Below are 20,007 nucleotides of genomic sequence, written 5' to 3'. Positions count from 1 at the left end.
TATGGAGGCAGATTTACTCTGATAGTATTCCACGTGAGAACGCCGCCAAATACCTGAAAGAAATAGCTGAGAGGGACTGTCGACCAATCAGTGAATCATCCATGCGGTAGCAGGCACATCATGGTGGTATCCGATGTGCGGTGACAGGTGTATTCTTATGGTATCCCATGTGTAGTGGCAGGTATATTCCAGTGGCATCCCATGTGCGGTTGCTGGAATATCCTTGAGGTATCCCATCTTTGGTGGAAGGTATATCCTTATTGTATCCCATGTGTGGTGGCAGGTATGTATTCTGGTTGTATCCCATGTGTGGTGGCAGGTGTATATTCTGGGTGTATCCCTTGTGTGGTGGTAGGTATATATTCTGGTTGCATCCCATGTGTGGTGGCAGGTATATATTCTGGTTGTATTCCATGTGTGGTGGCAGGTATATATTCTGGTTGTATCACATGTGTGGTGGCAGGTCTATATTCTGGTGGTATCCTATGTGTGTTGGCAGGTATATTCTAGTGGTATCCTATGTGTGTTGGCAGGTATATTCTAGTAGTATCCTATGTGTGTGTTGGCAGGTATATTCTAGTGGTATCCTATGTGTGTTGGCAGGTATATTCTAGTGGTATCCTATGTGTGTTGGCAGGTATATCCTAGTGGTATCCTATGTGTGTTGGCAGGTATATTCTAGTGGTATCCTATGTGTGTTGGTATCCTATGTGTGTAGGCATGTATATTCTAGTGGTATCCTATGTGTGTTGGCAGGTGTATTCTAGTGGTATCCTATGTGTGTTGGCAGGTATATTCTAGTGGTTTCCTATGTGTGTTGGCAGGTATATTCTAGTGGTATCCTATGTGTGTTGGTATCCAATGTGTGTTGGCATGTATATTCTAGTGGTATCCTATGTGTGTTGGCAGGTGTATTCTAGTGGTATCCTATGTGTGTTGGCAGGTATATTCTAGTGGTTTCCTATGTGTGTTGGCAGGTATATTCTAGTGGTATCCTATGTGTGTTGGTATCCAATGTGTGTTGGCAGGTATATTCTAGTGGTATCCTATGTGTGTTGGCAGGTATATTCTAGTGGTATCCTATGTGTGTTGGCAGGTATTTTCTAGTGGAATCCTATGTGTGTAGGCATGTATATTCTAGTGGTATCCTATGTGTGTTGGCAGGTATAATCTAGTGGTATCCTATGTGTGTTGGCAGGTATTTTCTAGTGGTATCCTATGTGTTTTGGCAGGTATAATCAAGTGGTGTCCTATGTGTGTTGGCAAGTATTTTCTAGTGGAATCCTATGTGTGTTGGCAGGTATATTCTAGTGGTATCCTATGTGTGTTGGCAGGTATATTCTAGTGGTATCCTATGTGTGTTGGCAGGTATATTCGAGTGGTATCCTCTATGTGTGGGTATCCAATGTGTGTTGGCAGGTATATTCTAGTGGTATCCTATGTGTGTTGGCAGGTATATTCTAGTGGTATCCTATGTGTGTTGGCAGGTATATTCTAGTGGTATCCTATGTGTGTTGGCAGGTATATTCGAGTGGTATCCTATGTGTGTTGGCAGGTATATTCGAGTGGTATCCTATGTGTGTTGGCAGGTATATTCGAGTGGTATCCTCTATGTGTTGGTATCCAATGTGTGTTGGCAGGTATATTCTAGTGGTATCCTATGTGTGTTGGCAGGTATAATCTAGTGGTATCCTATGTGTGTTGGCAGGTATTTTCTAGTGGAATCCTATGTGTGTAGGCATGTATATTCTAGTGGTATCCTATGTGTGTTGGCAGGTATAATCTAGTGGTATCCTATGTGTGTTGGCAGGTATTTTCTAGTGGTATCCTATGTGTTTTGGCAGGTATAATCAAGTGGTGTCCTATGTGTGTTGGCAAGTATTTTCTAGTGGAATCCTATGTGTGTTGGCAGGTATATTCTAGTGGTTTCCTATGTGTGTTGGCAGGTATATTCTAGTGGTATCCTATGTGTGTTGGCAGGTATATTCGAGTGGTATCCTCTATGTGTTGGTATCCAATGTGTGTTGGCAGGTATATTCTAGTGGTATCCTATGTGTGTTGGCAGGTATATTCTAGTGGTATCCTATGTGTGTTGGCAGGTATATTCTAGTGGTATCCTATGTGTGTTGGCATGTATATTCTAGTGGTATCCTATGTGTGTTGGCAGGTATATTCTAGTGGTATCCTATGTGTGTTGGCAGGTATATAACACGGAAGTAGCTTGAGGCACCGCATATCCGTTCCAACCAAGAAAACCGTTAGAAGCATTCGTTTATCGTGGCCATCGTTTGAGATCCTTTTACTGGCGCTTCATCAATTTTTGCATCATTCATGTTCTACGTTATCGCATATACTTCATGAATACACATGTAGTTATACTGGTCAAATGACGATTCCATCTAAATCTACTTGGAGTTGGTGGTATTAATTTTGTTTTGATTACGGATTTAGTTTGAAAGAAAACCCCTGAAAACTAGAAGAAAAATATATTGCCAAACAGGGATCTTCGCGAGATTTTCGTCCCATTTGTACAATTTTCTGTCTGCGGATCCATAAACAATATTGTGGAGACAAAGCGTTATATCAAACGAAAAAGTATTGTTTCAGTCTAAGTAAACGTAGATTCAGTATTACTCGTTATAGTGTCATCGGTATATCGGTATATGGTCTCTGGCATAAGACAGTCGTAGTGCTGCTAAGATCGTTCAGTAGAACGGGACCCAGGCTGCTTCATGGTCGCCGTAAGTGCCACACTCTGCTAATGACAAGTCAGCAGACAAATTAAACTGCCAGTCTGTACCTGTAGCCATTATATATCCTAATGGGACTGTTAAGCCATCTTTAATGGCAGCAGGAATACATTTTGGGAAAACTCTCTACTTGTCATTGCTCAGCAGTGTTGCTATAAGATTCTAACCTAGTCCCTTATTGGAGTCCCTTGCAGTGCAAGTAGTGTTGTGTAGCAGTGGTAGTAGAAGTATTAGTTGTAGCAACGACAGTAGCAGCAGCAGTAGCAGTAGCAGTAGCAGTAGCAGTAGCAGTAGCAGTAGCAGTAGCAATTTGACACTGGTCTGTGTCACTGTCCCGAAACAGGTCATATTTTTTATTGCGTATCCCTCGCTGCGACGCTAGCGTCCTAAATGAAGCATGCCTACATTTCCCTGTATATCCCAACGTACCGGAGCTCCTTTCCATACTTTAATGGATTGACGGGTAGTTGTTAATATCAAAATCATATATGTTCAGGGACTAAGGGTTTGTATAGTGACAAACGTGCACGGGCAGATCTTCGCCTGGAAAGTATATTTTATCACTGTACTTTCTTTCATTAATTCTCCCATGTTCTCAAGCTGAGCACATTAATATAGTACCATTCTATTTCTGTCCTTCCCTGTAAAATCGGAATTAAAAATGCACTGAGAATGTTTTGAAAAACAAAATCAGTATGATCCCATGATGCACATACTCCAAATTAATAATGATTTTGACTGATCTATGTCTATGATATCTTTGACAATGAAGGAAAACTATTATTATTTCAAAATGTGACTAATTATTCCCTCCATCGACGACATGGATACGATGCTTTTATTGTCAAGGCGTGTTTGTTCGGGCTCTTCCGATAATGTCCGTGTTTATGCAAGTCATCTTTCCTAGAAAAGCGCAGATTCATTGTAATCAGCACTAATCCGTTTCTCATCGATCTAGCTTACTCAAAACGTCCAAGTAGTTTTTTTTCTCAAGAGTCAAATCAAATGCAGTAAGTGTATTTGTCTTCAAACGGCCCAAGTAATTATTTAAGTACCACCGTCCTACGGCTGAAGACAAAGGAAGATGAGTCGAATTGGGAAGTCCGGAAGTCGGCCTTGGAGTTCCGAGGCGGGAAGTGCCAGAGGGTAATCACTGGAATTGATCATTTTCGACATCAAAAGATAACTCGGGCGAGAGCTTGCTGACCACTGGGTGCAGGTCCTGACCGTCACATTCGGACGCTATCGATCGGAACAGCATCGGGCCAACTTGGTTCCTCGCTGGGTTGAATGCGCCATTTACTTGGGTAATCTACTCTTGAAAATGCGGGCTTTGTCACTGAAAGCATGCGGTGAAGCTTAATAAAGATAGACTTGTCTCTCGTTGGCATACAGACAGTGATGCTGTTAAGTGTGTCATATCTGGAGCTTGTAGCTGCAGAACTGCTGGTGATGCATAAAACTGATTCACCCAGTTTCTTAATAACTGTTGCTGTAGCCTTTAATACAAAGGCAAAGGTCGAATGTCATTATGAATGTATTGAAAGAATTTTCACTCATACAGGGTGCAATAATACAATATCAATGCAGTCGGAAAGAAGTCGAACATCCAGGCAATGATCAGGCCTTTGTTGTGCATAGTTGCTTCCCTTTGTTATGCCAGTATCCGCTGAATTCGTCCGATTATGGTCCTTGCCTTCCTACGAACCAGTCGTACCATGCGAAACCTTCTCATGTTGTCACTGCATTTCTCCTCTTTCTGCATCGATGAGGCGATGGGGTCGCCAATTGGTTAAAGCTTTCACTCGTCATACCAAAGGCCCATGTTCGATTCCCCACACGGCTTAATATGGGTACAATGTGTGAAGCTCATTTCTTGCATCCCCCGCCGTGATGCTACTGGAATATCGCTAAAAGCGGCTTAAAACGACACTCATTCACTCAGTCTTCCATTATGTACTGTGCATAACGATGTCGATGATGATGATAGTGACGATGAAGACTACGATGACAATTACATTTGTGAGGGACTCTTTAAAGCTCACATGATGAAAATCTGTTACTGTCAGGCGGAGCATGAGTGGAAGACTTCAGCTTCATAAACATACTCACTAGCTCACTAATATATTCATCCAATATCTGCCGATAATCCCCGATTATTATATGCTTGTACATGGTCTTGGGCTGCGTCAAAGTCGAAAATCTGTCAGACATATTAACGAGTGGGTCACGCGATACACCTCTGACCCTCTGACCTTGGCAAACACCCAAACGTACGAAAAATATCTATATTACTTGGTCTTGGGTTAAAACTCAGTTTCATAATGTTGTGACTGGAGCCGTCATACCCATTTACTGGTGTCCCCAGCATTGATATTGCTAGAATAATGCTAAAAGCGGCGTAGAAATGTACTCGCTCACTCAGTCTGTCGGGATAATGAAAGATGTGAGTTGCTCCGTGAGTAAGGCTTCTGCGAGGCTTCTCTGAAAGCGTGATAGTGCTGGAATAATGTTGGTATGTTGCTAAAATCAGTGTTCTGTCTCCTGTGGGAAGGTTTGAAACATGCCCTTGTATACCTTCACTTAATCGGTAGGATAAGAGTTGAATACTCCCCGGGGAGTTGAGTTGGTTAAAAGACTTGCTTAGACTTGCCTTGAGTCTGTACCATTTGCTTAGACATGTGCGCTGTACAAATATCCTATCATCATCATCATCGTAATCATCATCATTTTATTTACAGACCGCCGCCACATAGCCTGAATATTGCTGAGTGCGACGTAAAACTAAACTCACTCACTCACTCACATTTGTGTCGTGGCATCATGTCCAAAACTTATGAAGACCAAACACAAACTCACGGGCAAAAAATGTACATTCTTGCTTGATGATGGCTGAAATGAAACAGAAAAGAAATGGTCATTCCATGGGTATGCATTTCATACGGGTATCACAGTTTTGAAGCTTAATTTTACAGTCTTCCCACGTCTGTTTTGGCCACATTTGAAGTGTCCCGGGGTTGTTCTGTCCGTGGCTGTTTAATTGTCAACACGTCTCACCAAATTTCAAAGCAATTTAAAAGTGAAAGAAAACTAAAACTGAACATTCCTGGTGCTGTTTCATTTACAGCATCTAGTAGGTCAGTAGTGGAAATTACTCGATCATTGTCCTTGACCTGTGGCAGGGATGCCTATAGCTCAGCCTGCATCGTGAAGCAAAAAATGCAAATTCTTTGATACAACCTTTCTTGCAGAGTGAGAACTCAGGACACCGGTGTCATCGTCTGCGGTGCACAGAGCCATTGTGATCAGTCAATTGAAAATTGCCCATGGGAGTCATCGCATCGTACATGTGTCTTCCCCCCAATTACGCGTTCATCGAAATGAGCAGATCGCGGCATTCATCATTGTCTTGTTCCGTGTAGAAATGTCGATGTTTTAGAGCCGTTACAGCTGCTGTCGATTTAACCAGATATGGAGAAGTTGGCGTTTAGTTCCATTAACAATGACAAGCTGTTCCAGCCATGACTACGTCCATGCAATAACCAGACATGTGAAGTCCTGTAGAGAGCATCAGTGTCCCAGTGTCATGAGCTCTAGTTTCCCGTTAGTTTTTATTCCAGTTTTAAAATATAAGGCATCCTCTAATAAACAGTTTCCTTGATTTGCAAACTACAGATGGAAGTTACTTTGTTATACCATGTCCAGGTTTTACAAGACAGATTTAGTTCAGTTTCGTTCACTATAAATTTGTGGGTATATAATTGCCAAGATAAGATATATGATTGTATATTATGGAATGATTATTTTAACCAACATCTGATATTCCATATATTGCGCATGCCAATGAAATGTATTGAAACAATGTCGAAACGACAACGACACGAGACGACGGTTTTAATTTATTTTACTAGTGATCAGCCTCGATTTGCGTGAGAACGAGAGTTTCCTCCCTTTGACTAAACGGAAGTAGGTTATGGAAAACATAAATGGCTGATTTCGTGGGCGTGAAGCTAAATGATAACATTTCCACGTCGGAATGCCTCGTAACAAAATCTTCTCTTCGCAGACTTGTTCTATGGACACTTTGTGAATGTGAAATATGTTGCAACATGAAATCGAAGGCATACGTTATGCAGGAATCATTCGCGAATGGTCGTGTTTTCCACGAAAATGACATCAGCTGTTGAGTTCGCGAGCCGTATGGAACTAAAAAGCAGAAGACATGAGTAGAAAACTTTTTGAAAAGCCTTTAGCTATGATGCAAAACATCAGGTAAGTGGAATTAAATTAGAATACAATGAACCTGGCATATTCAGTATAAACGTGTCTGTACCCTATGATAATTACTCTGAAAGAGGGTTATAAATGTTGATTGTGTTGCAATGTTTTGATTGTGAATATAATCGTGTTATATTTGGTCACACGTGCTCACTGCGTTGTGAGATACATCACTCTGTCCGGTAAATAATTTATGTGTTGTATGTGTTGTGTGTGCGTCTCCAAATTTCCTGATAAAGAGAAAATGAGATTACACTCACGCCCAAAATAATTGTTCAATCTTGCTCATGATCTTTGAAATAGACTCTTTGTTAAAATTAGACATAATAACATGCTTGTTTTCGTGCTATACAGTTGTATTGTATGTTGTGAATAATTTTATTTGTTATGTAAACTCATGGTTCTGTTATACTGCTTTGTTCTTGAAATCATTTGGTTAACCTGGTGTGCATGGTCACTGACCCTGAAAAATACACTTGCCCACCATTTCTATGTAGTTTACAGGTACACCTGACTTAAGCTTTGGTAGCCTTACCCATTGTATTACCAACTTTTTGGTCAGTGTCACTGAACTTCTTGTATTCTGATATTCTAGATGCACAGACGGGCTGAAGAATATGTTTGTTACAGACATAAATATGGCTAACTGACAGATGTAACCAACTGCCCTTTCATCGGTCTTGTCCATTTTCTGTGTATTATATCGTCTGAAATTTATGGATGTCACACACAGATTTGTATCAAACTACGAATTAGGTAATGGCACCTTGTCAGTTCACAGCCTCAGTAAAACAATATGAAGCAAGTATGGTTTGAGTACGACAGTTCAGTTGATAGAAGATGAAGATGAAGACACATCTTAATACCCAGAGATTAAGTTTCAAATCATCCCTTGTGGTAATACTGGAAAGAAACAGAAGAAAGATATTGCAGTTAAATATGGTACTTTACTGACAGGTTGGAGAGCTTTGTGAAAACATGTTGTGTACATGATGAACCCATGAGTGAAATGATAAGCAGCATGATTAATGCTTATGTGTCCATGCTCAACAGAAGATGTGCTTGGCATGCATCATCCGTTTCTCGTTAGATGTCCTCTGTTGATTATGAAATCTCTGATAATGGAGACACTATGGCCTGGCTGAAATCGTGTGACCTGTGGCCAGGAGTGTAAACAGCTATCACATGCGATGTGACCATGGAAGGTTACCTGGCTTCCCATGATGCCCACAGCTGAATGACCCCAACAACAACACCCCCCTGTGCCTGTATGTCATTGACACTGTATCAGTAATATATTTACTTATATTATAGGCTGTAAGTAATTTTGTTCATAACTAAGTGCTGTACATAGTCAGTGCTCATTACCTTTTTGTCAAGTAAACAAGATCTAGTCATCTGACCCAATGTAAGATGCTGATAGTCAAAATGGTTATAGAGAACTGTGCTATAGTGAACTGAAACAGGTGGTCACTTTGGGTTCATTATAAGTTTATATAACTGTAGTTTGCTGACGCTGCATTGGGTAGTTTCACTTCTGATCAGTGATCCCATACTTTGGTTTCCTGTGTATCTGCTCTTTGTTAAAGGTTATCGTGTTATCAATTGTAATGAGTGTTTATTTTTCAAGTATCTTTTACCAACTTTTTATTGCATGATTAATGTATGCCAGTCTGTCAATTAATGATAAAACATAGTCATTATATCTTGAGTATCTCAGCGTAAACTTCCGGTCATCCTGACACAAGTGTCATTGGACTTGTCTCTCCAAATTCAAATATTTTCTTAATTGATGATGATATTTCCATCTTGACAATCTGTCTCAAAGTTCTAGAACCATATTACTGTCCCAACTTCCCAGCCATTACTGTATTGCAAAAGCAAGAAATGACTGAAGTCTATGTTGTCTTCAGGTTCATGTCTGAATCATCCACCTCACTGGCGCTCCTTTTCAATTTAAATAGAATTATTTGTTTTTACCAACATTATACATTTTCCAAGACTAAACCTCAGTCTAATGACATGGCTTATCAATAATGAATACAAACTGGAGATTTCCTTTTTGTAAACATTTCATACATTCCAAAATTGCAACATTTCTTTTCCAACAAAATGCATCAACCAAACTTCGTTATCAAGACAACCATGGCCAGCCTAAAGTTGGTGAATGGATTTAGGCCGCTATACAAACAGGCTTTAAATTATTATTATTAAAGTTAATCTGGTACCTACCAGCACTGAAACGCCTTCCTCAATTAAAGTTCAATTAAAACATATCTAAGCGATGTTGAACTGGTTAGCTAGTTCATTCTGACTGGTTAGTGCAAGTGTACTTTATGTAAAAAATGTTGAAAATGGAATATCTCGGATGGGTGGGGTGCAACAGATTATCTGTGTCCTACAATACCAAATCTGTAGATATGAGTGTTATTATGTTCACAGGTGAGTCCCAGTGACTGGAGATATTAATGGCTCAGTCATGCGTGAAGGCTTCTTGTGATAAGTGGAGGTGTGGGTTCTGGAATGTTAATCACAGTGTTATGTAACAGAAGCTGAGAACTGCTGTAAATGTGTAATTGACATGATTAGCGTTGATTACATCACTTCCATATCAATGATTACTGAATGTGCGTGTGTTCTAATTGAAATGGCAACAGCCATAATTAACAAGATTGGATATTGTCAAAGTCAAGACAGTTTCAGGGTGAGGTACCAAATCACCTGGAGGGGATACTCAACCCCAGAAAAGTTTAAAACTTTGTACTTTCCCAAGAAAGTGGATGACATGTGTTATTTTTTTGACCTCTTTACTTGAAGACATTTTATATTCAGAAGACTGTGTATGTGTTATTCAGAGTTCAAAATTACAGGGGCTCATGAACTCTTCACCTTGGGTATTTGACTTAGGATCCAGAACGTCATTAACATTTAAAATTTGGGTTGAACACTGATAACTTTCATCTCAAGCTTCATGCTAATTTTTAGGCCTCTTATTTTATTGTATATTTTGGTACTAGATTCTTACCCATACAATTCAAGTTAATTAGTTTAAGTTGAAACTGAGAATGAAAGTAAGGTGTCATTGTCAGTCCTTGAAATATTTACAAATCAAACTTTTGTTTCCCTAGGTGCACATATTATAAGAAACTGTCCTCATGGCCGCCTTTAATTTTTAATTCTGTTGATATTCATGATAGGATACTCAATTTCATCACATATTTGCTCTGATTGAATTTGTCTTCCCATCTGTGAAAGAAAGTTGGAGTGCTGGGGTGCTAGCATCCTGTTTGTAGACATCAGGCAATGTCATACAGAGGTGAAGCATCTCGAGCTTGTGTTCTGTAGGGAGCGTACATACTGTTTAGGTTGTAGAAATGAGCTACCTGCAGTTTCTACCCTGTTTAGAATGAACATGCAAATAATTGCATCCTGTTTGTGGACACGGATTTTGCAGCTGACATCCATACAAATGTGATGCTCCTGTAGTTGACGACTTTGTTTAACTCTCCAGTCAACAAAGGATAGTGTTGAATCAGGAGAGGTTTAAAATGTTTTGGTATGGTTAAATCTACCAGTAGCTCTACACTGAAGTCACTCTCTGTATACTTAAAAATCAACCAGGACAAAATAGGACACAAACTTGTTAGTCATAGACAAGATATTGAATGAAGTTCAGTGAGTTAACCAAAAATGTTTACCATGTTATCCTTCAGTGTATTGACATTTGTAGCCACTGTAACAGGTGGCTGGCTGTGTACAACCAGAGTTGTTTACATTGGGAGACCCCCTTTAATTGGTCAAGCCTTCCAGTCAAGTGATGCCAGATTGTTGTTGATTTGTTGCATTATGGAGTCTACAAGGTATATAAATCAGATAATTTTATAAATTTGTGATAGAAATTCAGAAGGGTGTGATAATACAGGTTGTTTGTTCCTGACATGAGGTATTAAGCCATTTGAATAAAGTTATGAATATTTGGATACCAAAATTGGAGTGTGATGGGACATACTGTCACCATAATTAGTACACTCTGATACTCCACAAACATACAGTTGCGTCACAAGCATACAGTTGCTTCCTTAGAGATTGTCTGTGTCTGATTAATAAAATGACACAAAGTGCAGGCAGATGGATTAACAATAAGTCTTAAACTGTGCAGCCGTACATCTTCCCAAACCAATTACTGCCGAGATTACAGGGATCATGGGATTGGGAAAATGGATGAATTATTAAAGTTATCAATAACTGGACTGATATACATTTTCTGGGTTAGAAATGGTTTATTTCACTAGCTGGCAAATAAGAACTATTGCTGTGTTGGCATTTAGTGATTTACCCAATAAAGGATATGGTAGTCTTAAAGTAAATGTCACTCGGCCATCCTGAATTCTCCATGTCTGAAACTTCTGTTTGCCTGAGATTTCTGTAGTACAATTGTTGTAAGGCTGTTTTGACCACTGTGGTTGGGCCATGATGCATCATATGTAGTCTGTCATACTGATCTGAAACAAGCATATCCAATATGGCCCATTCAAGGTGCATTAGCAAAGTTTCAGAAAAATGAGGAGAGTTTCTTTTCACCTTTTTATCAAGTTTTAGCTTCAAATTTTATTTTGGAATTGTTTCTCAGTAAAATGTGTTTTTTTCAGAGTCTGTTGGTAGACATTATGTGATAGGCACAAACATGTACTTTGTAATGTTGTAGACATTAAACTTTGGTTTATGACCTGGCACCCATTCCCAGTCTAATTGTCAAGTATCACACGTTGCGTGAAACTGTTGCCTTACTTCCTTTTATAAGGTTTAAACAATGCAAATTTCTGGATGAGACAAACATTGTGTGTTTTGAATTATTGACAGAATCAGATTGACCCATTCTCTGAGTAGGCCGAAGGATACAATGAGCTTATACAGATTACCATTAGGACTCTGATATGTACAAATACATGTATTTTGTTCTGTGACAGTGACAGTAAGACTACATGTTTATGCTACAAGCTACTAATGTCCACATTTCTTTCTGAGCATACAAGTATGGGTATGGAGGTGGTGGGGTAGCCCAGTTGTTAAAGAAATTGCAAATCACGCTTAAGACCTGGGTTCAATTCTCCACATGGGTACAATGTGAGAAGCCCATTTCTGGTGTCCCCCGGCATGATGTTGCTGGAATATTGCTAAAACTGGCATAAAACTTTACCCACTCAATCCTAGGTATGATAAAGCTTCTTGAGTGAATGTATAATTTAGTGCTGTAATTGTTACTTGCACTGGTGCAACCCAATATTACGAAGTACGACCTAGTTACTTGTCTAGCTTACACCAGGTGCAAGTCAATTTTTGATTGAGTAAAACATCTAAGTAATTCAGTAGCTTATTTATTTCATTACATAGTGCAATAAAAGCAGTGCAAATGGCATTTAATTTATCTTAGGTGGCACCTGGTGCAAGCAGGTTAACATGTTAATCGAACTCTGGATTATTTATACCTGTATCTGAATAGTTTTACCTTGGCTTCAGTGTTTGGTACCTGGGTAATGTGTTTCACAGTTCTTTAACCACATTAATTTCCTGTCAGTCCAGCCCTTCCTGCAATGCTGGAGCCCTAAATGAAGCTAGCTGAGATTTTCTCAGGTTCTGAATGGCACATCTCACGTGGGAATTGTTTGCATTTATGAAAATTGTGTATATTTGTACCCTATGCATTATTCTGATATATTCTAATAGCTCCTCGTCCCAGAATGCAACATCCTTACTGAGCCATGTGTCAACACCAGATGACAATATCTAATACATTTAGTGAAGTCAGATCTTTCTGAGCTGATTGCTTGACTATGGTGACAATCCTTGTCTGAACATTCTTTAAATCACATGAGGCATAGTCTGTGATATATGCTATGGCTTGTTCTGTGTCTGTAGTTCACCTTACAGAAGGTACTCATTTGTTACCCAAATAATCAATAGGCATGATGCTGTGTAGAGTAAAGCTCTCCAAGAACATTTGGTTCACATACAAGGTCCTGTTCCAGAAAGAGATCTTAGGGCCATGTCGATCGTAATTTCCATTCTTTATCACTGACTTGAGATAGTTGATATGTTTGAGATCACTTTGTGGAACAGAGCCCAGATCTCCTGTGGGCATGCTTATTTAGAGGATTGTGTATTGTCATGACCTGCTGGTTATGTGTTGCTCATTACGCCAACCACTGGATTGTCAGGTCCAGATGTTTTTATAGACAGGACACATGATTAGAGTGTTTCTGACAGTGGCGCTGAACGGCCATTAAGTAATTAGGTGTCCATTCCTGTGCATAAAGCTGCTTCTACAATAACTTGCTGTCTATACTTTATCATTGACTTAGTCATAGTCCTTAGATAACTTTTAGACAAATGATATGTTGTAGACTTTGTGAAAACAAAACACACTGAAAATGGACTAACGATTACTTTTCTGGGTGTCAGCGACAAGTTGTATATTTAAGTCAAAATTTGTGTAGTGAATTACTATTGTACCAAACAAAAATTACTAGTCTGTTTGAGTTTGTTCTGTTGAAGGATATGAACAGTCAAAACATTCAGGCTTTCAGACAGTTTTCCAGTTCAGCAAATTCAATTTCTGTCATTCATTTATGAAACAATTGACCTGCTGACACAGTACAGCATTGTACAGGACTGTTGAGTGTTGGTGTGTGGGGGTGGTTTTGAGAGGGATCAGTGGCACATGACTAGTTTCCTTCCAACATTCTTCAGTGTATAACAAGTGACAGCATCACAAGTTTATGCCTGACCATGCTATACATAACACATCATCACATGCATTGACTTGTCTCAGTCTTACAGTATTGTCTGGACTGTTACGAGGAGTATTAGCATTGCCACTTACAAAACAAAATGTGAAATCTGATCCTAATTAGACTGGTTGATAGCAACAATCTCTTGTTGGGGCTCAGGGAAATATTAAAAATGGTTCATGCAGAAACTTTTCAACTTCAGTATTATATAACCTGAACCAGCACCAAATATCATCTTTGACTCATTATATTATGTAATCGCTTCTTTGAGGCACTGTACTATCTGCAGATGCAAAGGGTGAGTGAGGCATCGGAGTAATCATGATAATATGTAATCTCTTCTTTGAGGCACTGTACTATCTGCAGATGCAAAGGGTGAGTGAGGCATCGGAGTAATCATGATAATATGTAATCTCTTCTTTGAGGCACTGTACTATCTGCAGATGCAAAGGGTGAGTGAGGCATCGGAGTAATCATGATAATATGTAATCTCTTCCTTGAGGCACTGTACTATCTGCAGATGCAAAGGGTGAGTGAGGCATCGGAGTAATCATGATAATATGTAATCTCTTCTTTGAGGCACTGTACTATCTGCAGATGCAAAGGGTGAGTGAGGCATCGGAGTAATGATAATATGTAATCTCTTCTTTGAGGCACTGTACTATCTGCAGATGCAAAGGGTGAGTGAGGCATCGGAGTAATCATGATAATATGTAATCTCTTCACCACTATACCATCTTTAGATAGATAAGGTAAACAATGCATCGGCTTCATGTTTGCTCATCAGGAGTTCAACATGAAATTAATGTTTCAGTTTCTGAAAAAAAGAAGTTGGAGGCGTATAAAGTTACATGTTTAGCATTGTCGAAGGGAATAATAAAATAATCAGTGATGTCTACAGGATCCCTATGGCTGTATTTGAAACCATCTCAAATGTAACAGTAATGGTAAATGAAGTTCCGTTATTGTCATTGCCCTGTGGGCCGTGTTTGGATACTGTAAGAAAAACCCTCTTGTTTCATATATACTGACTTATCTGGTTTCAGTGTCGAATACATGTGGGCAAGGAAATGTCATTTTCCTGATTGAATGAATCATGAATGTAGTTCATAGTACATATGGTTTGAGTTACATTTGTAACTGCTGAACTTTTGGCGGAAATTGCAGGAAATGATCAGAATTATACTCCTGTTTCATCAGGGCAAATAATTCAATTTGCTTTTTAAGACATCTCATTCCTTGTAAATAAATATTTTTATGTCAAAGCAAACATATATATTTGGGGTTTCAGGGAATTTTCACATTTGTTACTGTTGGTGGTACATGATACATGGTGTATTGTTGAAGTATTTGTAATAAGGATGTCTGGAGTTGTTTAACTAATTGGTTCTCTTTACAGGAGTGGATCTAGGGGTGTTGGAATGAGACTTTGCCAGCAGTCACTGTCATAGTTGTAGTAATTTTGTGTGATCTTACTGAAAGGGTGATAGGTTATTACAATGCATTTTAAATCAATGCATATGGAAGAACAGAGCATGTCAGGACATATAGACATGTGACTGTAGAATTTGTGGAATTTTTAACGAACAAACACTAGAATGCTGGTAGTTCCAGCACTACTTAGTAGTCTCAGTCCCCCAGTGAATTAGTGGTGTTCGCTGAAGCTGCTTATATCCCACCACTATGTCGACCTAGTTCATGGTGGGAGAGACTTCAAGTTAATTGACCACCGTCAAAGGCTGTTAGGTAATTGCATGTATGTGGCTGTATTTTGAAAATGGGCCATTATTCAAGGCGGTACTGATTCTATGCAGATTTAATGGTGAGAGTGGTGTGCTATGTACATATCAAACACAACATATATAGGGGATTGCTTTGACCTTGTTATTCATGCCCTGTCTGATACACTGGTTGTGGGTGAAATGGTTTGGGGAACTGGTAGTCTCTGAATACAGATAAGTTTCATAGTAACAAATAAACTCATTTAAATTAAAAAGGAGACCCAGTTTTTGGATATTCTGAATCTAGGGAAATCTAGACTTGCTTCATTTGGGGCTTTAGTATGCAGAGAGGACTTGCCAGAAGGGAAAATAATGTGGTTCAGGAACTGTGAGTCAGACTGAGGGACTGAGACTTCTTCAGCAAACCTCAGGGGTTGGCTCTGCAGAACTGAACAGCAGTACATCAGCCAGGTTAAGCCATTATGTACTGATTCTGCAATGTCTGTTCAGATTGCATAGGTTCAAATAATTTTGAATATACTGTCCTTTGCTGATAAACTCATATAAACAAACTGATGACAAACTGTCAATGAATTAGTTGTAGAATACTTTCACTAAAACAATAAATTGCCAATTAACCTGTACACTGATAAATATGGTTATGCGAAACATATATTCTATTTGGGTGAAGGTAATGATCAGAAGCCATTAGATGTGATTGTATCAGTAGCTGGATCTGAATATTTCCCAGCTTCATCAGCAACAGATGGTACACAAAGACCAGGAAAACACCAATACTGTAATTTATCATGTAGATCAACTTCCTCAGCACTAGCAACAGCTGTTTCGTATTTTACAGATTTTGAATTGTATTATCCTGTTAAATGTAATGATGCTTCACAATTTTCAGTGGCTCTTTTTCCACATCCATTTGTTTCACATGTCAGATTTTGATGCTCAACATGGGGGATAACTCTTCCCATGTCTTCTTATAGCCTGTTACTTTCTGTTTGTAAACATACCATTGTGCTACCGCATTGATTTTGTAGAAAATATTGTCTTATGTTCTGATATTGATTCCATTTTATAAAAGGCCAGGACAGTGTATGATATCATGTTTGTGGTGTGTGTACCATACACCACCTTAAATGTTTGTACGAGAGAGTGTTGCTATTGAAAAGGCTATTGCAGTATTTAGATATGGTTTAGAATCCATCTTTAGCATACTAAGCTTTTTTGTAATAAGACTGCTGAATGGTCATATTTGCTGACTTGACTCCTTCTTTATGTTTTATGCCAAATGTATAGCAGTGATCATGATAACATCACTAGATTGTCTGGTCTGTACTGGATTATTTAAAAACCACCGTCATACTGTTTTGTGTGACGTTAAATAACAAAGAACGGTCTGATGCCTTGTGTACATACCACTGTGAGTGAGTGAGTGATTATGGTTTTACGCTGCGTTGTAGCAATATTCCAGCAATATCACATTAGGCCACACCAGAAATAGGATTCACACATTGTATCCATGTGGGGAATTGTACTCAGTTCTTCAGCTTGACAAGCAAATGCTCAAACCACTAGGCTACCCCATTGCCCCATAAATCAGTGTGTCTGTGTTGCAGTATGTAGCGTTGAGCTGGTGATATTGTAATGGAAACATGCCATGGGCCCTCTATTGTTGTGTGGTATGCTATTAGCTTCAAATCACACCTGACTGTGAGATACACTGGGAATTTTTTACATTACATTTTTTAGAGCTTTAGCAGCAATGTGCTCATAAATCTATAAATTATGGTCAAACAGGAAATATGTTCCCCTGGTGTTTTGCTGTGTATAAATGTTTAATGCTGTCTCCATTTTGAAAATACCCATGAAGGCTCTGGTTATAATATCGGCCTTTAGGAGCCCATGCTCTTCGTAAAAAGCAACTAATGGGATCAGGTTATCAGCCTTGCTGACTTGGTTGACACATGTCATTGGCTCCCATTTGTGCAAATCGGGCTTATGCTGTTGATCACTGGATTTTCTGGTTCAGAATTGATTATTTACAGATTGCCACCATACAGCTGGAATATTGCTGAGTGCTGTATAAAACTGAACTCACACCATTTGACAAAAAAAGCACATTGCATTAGAAACATGAGTCAGTTCATTACAGTTGCAAAGTCTGTTTTCCAATATTTTATAATTACAGTTTAGAAAAAAGCATGAATATATTAATATTTTGTCAGTTTCCTGAGTAAATAAGCACTATGTCTCATGATGGTTTTGTAGGTACATTTGCATCACATTGTATGACCTGTTTTCTTGATGTAGACACATCAACCCTATTGTCACGATCTCTATGATGTCTATACATGCATATGGATGATTTGTTCCAGTCAGGTCTTGCAGTTGTAAAGCTATGTTTGATTGCCATGTTTGGATTGTCTGTCTCAGTCACTGACTTAAAATTCATAAAACAGCATGGAAGACTGTTATGGTGTATTATCATAACCATCGTCTTCATGTTATGAATACTTCTATTACGCTTGAGATTTTTGTTTGAGATTCTGACAGTCATTGAATGAAATTTGAATAATTTCTGAATAAAATTTCTTTCTCTTAGATATATTCAGATTTGTTAATTACCAAAAGAATGCCTTATTTCAATACTTTTGTATGTATACATGTGTTGCAGTGTTGCACTACTATACATCACAGAATAATTCCCTGATGGAACAAAATAGTTATGCATGAATAAATAGTTTTCTGTATAAAGAGCCAGACACTGTGAAGTGGATTGATTTGATTTACCTGTCATGCTGATAATATAACCCGTCTATACACGGTAAAGTGAACAAATTTTACAGTTTTAACATTGTAAAGAAAAAAATTGATGTTTATACTGGTGACCACTGGATTGTCTGGTCCAGACTCGATTATTTACAGACAGCCGCCATATGACGGAAATATTGCTGTATGCAGTGTTAAACAACGACCAAACCCAAACCGAAAGTGTAATGAGACGTGATTTAATTATATATTTAGTGACAAGTCTTTGAAGGGCATTTAGAAGTGAAATGAATAAGAATGAAGATTTTATGGATATCAACTTCTTTATATGAGAACACAACATTTCGGAGTTAACGCTTACTCCTTCATCAGGTGATGAAGGAGTAAGCATTAACTCCGAAACGTTGTGTTCTCATATAAAGAGGTTGATATCCATAAAATCTTCATTCTTATTTAGTGACAGTTTAGATAACAGTTTTAGACTGTTATACTACTGATATTTATGGGTGATCTTCTTCTTCAGTATCATTGTTTATCAGAGCAAGAGGAGATCAGTTTAATTAAAAACATTCAAAAGGTACACAAAAAGTAAAGTGTTCGTGATCAGCTGTCGGTCCGTTTTAGGTCATCATTTAAAATCTTTCTAGTTATTTAAGATCAGATCTGTTTTTTTCTTGCATCAATAACATCCTCTAATGTTTCTAAAGTGAAATACCAATTCGATGATAAAAACACACACAATAAATAAAACAATGTATTAGTACTGAACAGAGAGGTAAGTCAATATTGATACACTAATGGACCTTTGCTGAAGAACTATGAGTCGCTTTGACTGTCAGTGTTAGTGAGCAATGTTTACCATGCATCAAGTAGCAGATGAGATTTTCAACTGACAAACAAACAAACAGAGCAGTTACTTAGCGTTGTATTAAATGACAGCAAGCCATTATTGCATCTCTCTAAAGTGTGCTGGGAGTTTATACATTATGCTTCTCAGCGGGTAACGGTTTTTACAACTTTCATTACCTATATTAGTTTACTGTACATATTGCACTATAGAGCTGTATTCATGTACCTACTTAGGCTATTGCCAGTTTAATATAAACAGATTGATTGTGATTTGGGTATTTTTGTTTAGAAAATGTTTGTAAGTGTTTGATTTTCCCATGTGACTGTAGTGGGTTCGATGGCTGGGTTCTGATCCAAAATGTGTTTGGAAAGTTATGATCTGTCATCACTTCACACTTATCATAGGTTTATGAATGTCATGTCGTAGTGCAAGGAACGTTTTGTGGATTGGTTCCCTGATTGTGTTTAGAAACTAGGACAGAGTTAAAAATATCTCTTGAGGACAGTAGGGGAATGTTGTGGTTAAAGCATTCGCTAGTAGTGCCAAAAACCTGTTTGATTCACCATATGGGTACAGTGTCTGGTGTTCTCTGTTATAATATTGCTGGAATGTTGCTAAAGAGCAATATAAAAGTAATCTCACTCACTCACTCACTGGAGGAGGCAGTGTATATTGGTGGACATCCGTGTTTTCTGCATAGTATAGTTCCTTCTGTATATAATACTTATTTTATGCAAAGTCTTCAGCTGTGGAGAGGCATGGCATATTAACCGTATAATGATTTTGTACAGTAACATGTTACAATAGATAAGAATCCACTGCACCAGCCAAAGGTGAGG

At 38.6% G+C, this 20,007-nt stretch overlaps 1 protein-coding gene across 2 annotated transcripts in view; it reads left to right on the top strand.

The window, feature by feature from the left end:
• Positions 1 to 6,704: 6,704 nt before the first annotated feature.
• Positions 6,705 to 20,007, top strand: part of LOC137277985 (oxidation resistance protein 1-like) — a 101,895-nt gene continuing 88,592 nt past the window's right edge. Inside the window, exon 1 of one of the 2 annotated variants that reach the window (XM_067810009.1) lies at positions 6,705 to 7,022. In XM_067810009.1, the coding sequence (XP_067666110.1) occupies positions 6,973 to 7,022 (50 nt within the window). In that variant the 5' untranslated portion in view covers positions 6,705 to 6,972. The remainder of the gene's footprint in view (positions 7,023 to 20,007) is intronic. The other variant, XM_067810010.1, reaches the window with a different exon arrangement.

The sequence above is a fragment of the Haliotis asinina genome, chromosome 3, assembly GCF_037392515.1.
Source record: "Haliotis asinina isolate JCU_RB_2024 chromosome 3, JCU_Hal_asi_v2, whole genome shotgun sequence".
NCBI classification, from domain to species: Eukaryota; Metazoa; Mollusca; class Gastropoda; order Lepetellida; family Haliotidae; genus Haliotis; species Haliotis asinina.
This window is presented reverse-complemented; position numbering and strand designations above follow the sequence as displayed.